Below are 6933 nucleotides of genomic sequence, written 5' to 3' on the forward strand. Positions count from 1 at the left end.
CGCCAAGGAATGACTTTCATGGTATTCTGAGTGAAAAATAAAATCAACACTATGTACAAGTTACTGTTCACACTTTTATCCTCAAAATTTTATGTTTTTTTGGCCTGAAGTCGATGGGAGTTTTTCCTTCGTGAAACTTTTTATACGGCACAACAGAATGTCAAGTTTGTTTCGAAAAAAAATCAGATTTTTTTTACTTCTTTTCGCAATTGTTAATTTGTCCTCATATCAGGTGCATGTACACCCGAGAACCAAGGGGTATTTCCCGTGCAAAAAGGTCCCTTTCTTGCACAACGATTGTGCTAACTATGCATAGTTGGTTTACTCCAGCCTTACACTCGCAACTAATTAGCTATGTCGAATCAACCTTGTACTTGTAGTGTCAGTTATCGAATACTATAATTTACAAACTGAAGCCTGTGGATCTGATTGTACTTTTGATACTTTACACCACTATTTGCTGTCCCTGTTTGTCAACTGCAGAGGATGGAACAGCTACCTTAATTGACAACGGCTATTGATACTGAGTAAGAGTATTAGCATTATAGGCATCTATCATCTATATAGACATGTATTCACTAGTTCTTCTATCTGGTATCTGTCTGAAGCTCTGCTGGCCTCATATTAATGCTCATTGTGAGTGCCACCAACTGCAAGAATGTACAATAGAAATTAGAAGTCAATATCAACTACTTAGAAGTTCATATATAAAAATCAAGAAATATATAACAACAACAACAACAACAAAGCCTTTAGTCCCAAACAAGTTGGGGTAGGCTAGAGATGAAACCCATAAATCAAGAAATATATACTAAACAAAAAATGTGCAGTAAGGTTTAAATTCTACAGAGAAGTATTTTAACCATATCCATAGCAGTGTTCAATTAGGGAGCCTACCGTAGCAAATCCAGCACAAGCCAGGCTGAAGCCTTTGAAGTTGAAAGGTGCTGTCTCTGATAGGAACCAGGCTGTCAAACCAATGGGAAAAACGTTATAGCTAATTACATCTTTGGCTAAGCTCGTGGGCCAGGGATGAAAGAAGTAAGAAGGACATGTAAGTCATAATTTGTTCTGAGTTTAGATGTGCTCAGCAAAGATAATGACAGATGCTTGCCTGTGAGTGGAGTAAAAACTAGAGGAGATATGACACTTGCAGTTGAGCTGATTCCTGTGATACAGCCTTGAACCATTCCCTTGAATAAACATTGCAAAAGAGAAACTGATTCACAAAGGGTATCTAATATCTTAGGGGAAATAAAATAAGCAATTTCATCTAGCTCAGAATTAGTACCTGCTCAGAAGGCCCTACTTTTTTTGATACAATGCTCCGTATCTGTTAAGAATAGAATCAATGAAAAGAAACTGTTGACATGGTTACATGGACCGAAAATGAAAGCAAAAGAGGTAATATTGATATATATTACTCACACAAGGGCTGACCAGAATGCTTAGAATCACACAGCTTGCAGCAAGGTAAGGAACCTTCAACAAAACATAATATTTAGCATGACTAATACAAAAGAATAGCCATCATTCATAATACCGCCATTTGATCGCTTTCATACCCAGAATGACCATGCAATGCTGTATAGGAATCCCTGCAAGATGCACACCAGATCAAACCACATTGGCAAGTTCTTCTTGCAGGAGAATTATATTCCAAAACCTAACATGACTATGCCATAACAATTCCCTTACATGTACGCAGCTCCCTGTAAGTGCCACAACAAGTAGCTTTTTCTCACCCAGCTTTGGCGCTAAGAGAGGCATCACGGTCAGCTGCATAGATCATAAAACGTAAACTGCTTTTGCTGTACCAAGTGAAATGGAGCACATAATTGACCATAAATTGAAGACGTCATAGGTATACATTGCTAAATGATATCGTACCTGTGAGAAACTTCCTGTAATGCCAATAATAAGCAACAAATTAGCATACTGGTTCTTGGTATAGTGGAATTGGGCCTTCAGGAAATACTGCAATTTGTAATTGTATCACAAAAGATGGAACAGTCAGAAGCATTTTTCAGATATCCATGAAGTAGAGGGGCACGGTCCCCCTCCCCCTCCCAACCCTAGCCGCCCCACTCCCTCCCCCTCCCTTCCTCGCCGCCGCGTGAGGCAGCCGCCGGGCAAGCCCGGGGCGCCAAGGATTGTGGCGGCGGGGCCTTGGCTGCCCTGCCTCTGGGGAACCCCGGATCTGGAGTGGCGGCTCCATGGACGAAGCACGGCAGGCTAGTAGCCGTGCGGGCGGTGGATCTGGCGCCCCGGCCGTGCGGGCGGCGGTATCCGGTGGTCGTTGGCGGCCGGCGACGACTTCTGCGGTGGCCGGTGCACGCGATTTGGTGCATCCCCTCCTCCCCTATTCGGCGTGCGGGCTAGCCTGGTCGGGCCAGGCTTCCTTGGATCGCCGGTTCTGTACAGGAGGCGCTGCTGGTGGCGGGAATCTTGTTCGGGCGAAATGCCTGGCCGGCCGCATCGACAGCGACGCCTGAGGGCGCCGTTCCCCTCCTTGGAGGCGTCGGTATGGACTGATCCCCTCACTTCCCCTCCCCCTAGGTCTCCCGGGCGAAAGCTCTAACTTTGTTGGACGGCGGCGGCGCTCACGGCGTCGTTCCCTTCTTGAAGGCGCCGCTTTGGGAACCTTGGGGATGGGTGGCGCTTGTGGGTGGTGGGCGACGGCGGTGGTGCGGCCCTATCCTAGCATGGATCTGCGTCCGCTGCTTGGAGATGGACTCGCGTAGGTGGAGGTCGTTGTTTGGCGTCATGGTGACGTCGATGACGGAGGCACCTGCCAAGGCTGGCACCTCAATCTGGTCTGAAGATGAACCGGTGGAAGATGGTGGCGGCGACACATGTGAGTGCGTCAGACCGGTTTGTGCCCCGGATCCGGTATGTGGCTCGGTCGCGGCCTCCGGCTTTAGATGTTAGGCTTAGGTGAGAGGTATGGGTATTTGGTCCAGCTTGCACCCCTTCATCATATGGATAGGAGTAGCGGCAGATGTTGCCAAGATGGCGGATTCAGGCATATTGTTGTACTACTTTGTAAGGTCCTCGGAAATAATCAATAAGATGGTCGCATGCATCTCCCAGATGCAGAGACCGGGGGTCATCCTCCTTTTCTTAAAAAAAAAAAGATATCCATGAAGTATAGTTAAAAAACCTGCAAGAGATGGATTGTCCATGATCTGAGCTTATCGAGCTCTTCAAAGAGGAACCTTCGTGTAGAATTTAAGACATTTGCAGTTTACATGTATGCTCAAAAGTATTTTGATGGATAAAAATGGAGTACCAATAATGCAGTTTGCAGGCCTGTTTCACCAAGGCTGTGGAAAAATGTGACGACCGCCGCCCTCGTGAAAGTTGAGCTGCAAGTGGTTTGCAGGCATTCAGCAGGTAATCCAAGGTTAATATCTTGCCATCTTGGTACATTTTTCTTTCTTGTCTGAGAATAGATAGATAGGAGGAACTAAGCTATCCTTTTTTTCATAGAAGAGCATATATCATAGTGCATTTTTTCATTGACAGGCCAATGAGCAGGCTAATTTTGCAATATTTCAAGCTGAGAAAGGCATGCATGTGAGACCTGCTGGTAAGAAGGGTGGCCATCTCCGACAGCGACGGCGCCTTGCGGAGAGGCGGGAGCCTCGGCGACGCCTCCTCGGGGCTGGAGGAGGGAGCGAAGAGCAAGCGCGAGGCCTCCTCGTCGCGCAGCAGCGATGCTCCCCGGTCCGTTTCCTGGACGAAGGCCCTCAGGTACACCGCCGCGGCAACCGACGCCAACGTCGCCACCTGCAGAGCCATAACAACGGATCAAGAAACAAGGTAGGTGCCTGATGATGCAAAACGCACTGGCATAAGAACGCACTTATAACAGTTAACATACCTGGAACGTAGAGGACACGGAGAGGAAGCGGGCCGCGATGGTGCCGCCGACGAAGCCGGCGGTGCAGACGCCGGAGAACACCCCGAAGGCCGCCGCTCGCCGCCCCTCGGGCACCTTGTCGGCCTGCACATCACGCGGAGAGAGAAAGAGGGAGCAAATACATGCATTGCATTGCATTGCATCAAGGTGAGCTCCAGTCATCCATGGAAACATGTTGGGAAAATGCAGCAAGAGCTGACGAGAGAGGCGATGGAGCCGGTTACGTACCACGTAGGCGAGCGAGAGGCACATCATGGCGCCCTCGGAGACCATCGCCGTCAGCGTCTTGGCGACGTAGAAGGCGTAGAAGTACGGCCTCGTCTGGTTGAAAGCCATGATGGCTAGCCGATCGACACGAAAGGAAACGAGTTAAAAGGTGATCAGCATTAACAAATTTCACTTGCACCTGCGGCTGTGGGTGACGTGAAAGATTATTTCACGAGCTTATTACCCAGTGGGACGACAGACAAGGTCGCCGGGAGAGCGAGCAGCGCCTTGCGGCCGTATCTGTCGGAGAGGTTGCCGATGACCGGCGTCACCACGAGCGCACCCAGCCCTGTGATCTGCATCAGGCGATAATGAATTGTCAGGGGCTCACACTCACGGTGTCGCTTGTACTTACTGCCTTTAGCACGCCGGCCTCTGCTTGTCCTGTGGCGCTCACTCGCATATTCTGCTACTGCTAGAGCGTCCCGTCATAGGTGCAAGTTAGCGTCAGAAAAGGATTATTACGGGCACGCGTCGTTGATGCAGATGGGCACTATTAGTTCTTAGTACTATTTTACCATTAGACAGCACAATGCAGGCTCTTATCTTGTTAGCAACTTTCCGCTGTTAACTGCCGACCACAGTGCTAATAGTAAGTCACATTCATCGTAAAATAAATAAAAAATAGCGACCCATATCTTCAGTGTCGTCACACGCACATAGTAGGGCGGTGCGGGTGCAAAGGCCCCGTGTCTCGTTTTCACCCTCCGCTTTTGGGGCAAGCATCATAGAGGAAAAAGAACGATATGATCCTTGAGTGTGTGGGAGAAAAATAGGAGGAAGATGCTAAAGAATGGGCTGATCTGCTTGGGTTGGTTTTCCTGTCTATTCGTTTATGAGATGACACCGGCAGTAGTAGTAGCAGGCTAGCAGCAGTCAGTGTGGGCAACGCTGCTTGGGTTGGTTTTCCTGTCTATTCGTTTATGAGATGACACCGGCAGTAGTAATAGCAGCAGTCAGTGTAGGCAACGACTTTTCTTGTGTCTCGAGCCATACTCGGGAAGCTATATATGCTGCTAGCTTTTGACGCCAGGGAGAGCTGCAAGATCTACTCGTAAAAGTGTGTGGTCGGGTTTCCAAAAGTAAAAGGAGCGTGGTCGGTGCGACTTGCGAGTGTGCGACATTCACGAAGGTTGTGGACAAAAGGGAGATCTCGCGGGTGCGTAGTCGTATCGCCGTGTGACGCACCGGCCACACTGAACGCACCCAAGACGAAACAGTGGACTGCTATACGCATAGGCCAGAGCGATCGACCGACGTGACGGTGAGAGAGCCGTCACCGTTCACCGGGATGACGAAATCAAACTTGTTACATTCAATGGCTCACGGAAATTCTAGGCCAGTTTTCCTAGGAATCGGGGGAGGTTTCCCAGGTTCCAGACGGTGGCCAGAAGCAACTATTCTACACACATGGGGCGGTACTGTGGTGGAGGCTAACTTCATCTGATGGCGGAGGCTAACTAGTAGTAGAAGCAAAGGCAGGAAGCGTGCGTAGTGGTGCGTCCACTCTCCCCTTCATGCCGTTCCCGTGTGGCCCTGGCCGTACGTGTTCCTTCCTACAGTCTCACCAGCCTCACGTAATGCTCAAGCGAAAACAAGAAGAAGCTATCCATCATCGCAGCAAGCTTTAGAGCCACATTGATCCGATATTTTTCCTAGCCAAAAGGGAAGTATGCTTTCAGCTTTTGAACTAAATCACGACGAGTATTTTGGGACGGAGGGAGTGGCCGGCAAGCAGCCCGGCGCCTGGCAAGCACGCGGGAGCTAAAACATATCTGGATCACCTGGACTCGGCTGAAGTTCTAGCTCAAAAAGCTGCACGCGTATAGGAAGAAGCAAGAGACGGGTATAGAGAGAGAGAGTGCGCGCATGGGGGTGCGTACGGCTTGCTGCAGGCCGGTGAGGTAGATGGCGAGGGAGCACTGGTCTTCGCCGGGGCAGAGCGCCGCCATCGTCACGTCGGTGATCACCGGCACCACCATGAAGGCGCCGAGGCAGAAGAGGAAAGCGAACACCAGCAGGTGCCCAAGCTCCGCCGCGGCCTCCTTCATCTTCAGTTTTTACCCCGATCGATAAACGAACCCCCTCTCCCTCTCTTTCTCTCCTCTCCTATGTCTATGCTGCGTGACGTGCCTTTGGGCCTTTCCCCCCACTCACGCTCCTCTCTCTTTATATGCTTCTCCTAGCTAGGAGTACATCTGTACATGACGGGACATGCACAAAGTATTGTCAACTTAATGAATAATTAATCGTAATTAAGCACCAGTGACTTCTCAGGCCTTACAAAGATTGATGCGGTTAATGCCGTCAAAAAAAGAAGATTGATGTGGTTAAACCGACAGGGCAGGAAAAGAAGCAAGAGTAAATAAAGGCAGAGCATATATATATATACATTACCGATCAACCCGGATAGAGCATATTGGAATATGATTTCCTTCAAGTTTAGTCTAAAGAAATAGTGACAAAGTGGAGAAGCTAGTAAAGCATGTACGTAACTGAAAATGAAAAGCGGTGCTTGGTTGGCTCTCAAGGAAAGAAATGTGTCTGCTGCATCCGCCTTCGCTTTCATACACTTCAAGCGCACAGAGAAAACTCTTGACTCTTTTCGCTTTACATGACCCCCAAAGTCCAAAACGCAACATATATCTATTCCTGGAGCGAAAAAGTGCGCAACGGCGTTGATGCAACTTCAGTACTCATGTGATCATTCATTACTGCATCCCAGATCTTTGGGAGTTTTC

The 6933-nt window shown here is 49.0% G+C and overlaps 1 protein-coding gene across 2 annotated transcripts; it reads right to left on the reverse strand.

Annotated features, from left to right (window-relative positions):
- Window positions 1-353: 353 nt before the first annotated feature.
- LOC123437744 (tetracycline resistance protein, class A-like) lies at window positions 354-6328 on the reverse strand. Of its 2 annotated transcripts, none has more exons than XM_045115730.1 (14): window positions 6076-6328; window positions 4377-4488; window positions 4154-4266; window positions 3887-4009; window positions 3587-3792; window positions 3293-3368; window positions 1891-1977; window positions 1699-1779; window positions 1566-1598; window positions 1429-1482; window positions 1292-1333; window positions 1115-1193; window positions 898-968; window positions 354-650 (listed from the first exon to the last, which is right to left on the reverse strand). In XM_045115730.1, exons 1-14 carry the CDS (start codon window positions 6241-6243, stop codon window positions 588-590), a joined length of 1308 nt encoding a protein of 435 aa, XP_044971665.1. In that variant the 5' UTR covers window positions 6244-6328; the 3' UTR covers window positions 354-587. The 2 variants fall into 2 exon arrangements, with proteins under 2 accessions (XP_044971665.1, XP_044971666.1); XM_045115731.1 differs by having other exon boundaries at window positions 1441-1482; window positions 6076-6322.
- Window positions 6329-6933: the final 605 nt, after the last annotated feature.

This window comes from Hordeum vulgare, chromosome 1H (assembly GCF_904849725.1).
Source record: "Hordeum vulgare subsp. vulgare chromosome 1H, MorexV3_pseudomolecules_assembly, whole genome shotgun sequence".
Taxonomy (NCBI): Eukaryota; Viridiplantae; Streptophyta; class Magnoliopsida; order Poales; family Poaceae; genus Hordeum; species Hordeum vulgare.

Bases quoted from the DNA above. Each gene is read 5' to 3' on its own strand.
- LOC123437744 (XM_045115730.1), bottom strand. From the start codon at position 6,243: ATGAAGGAGGCCGCGGCGGAGCTTGGGCACCTGCTGGTGTTCGCTTTC. The intron at 1,483-1,565 runs GTATGAAAGCGA...GTTTTGTTGAAG, and splicing joins GCATTGCATGGTCATTCTGG to GTTCCTTACCTTGCTGCAAG. The intron at 1,194-1,291 runs GTACTAATTCTG...TGTTTATTCAAG, and splicing joins AAGTAGGGCCTTCTGAGCAG to GGAATGGTTCAAGGCTGTAT.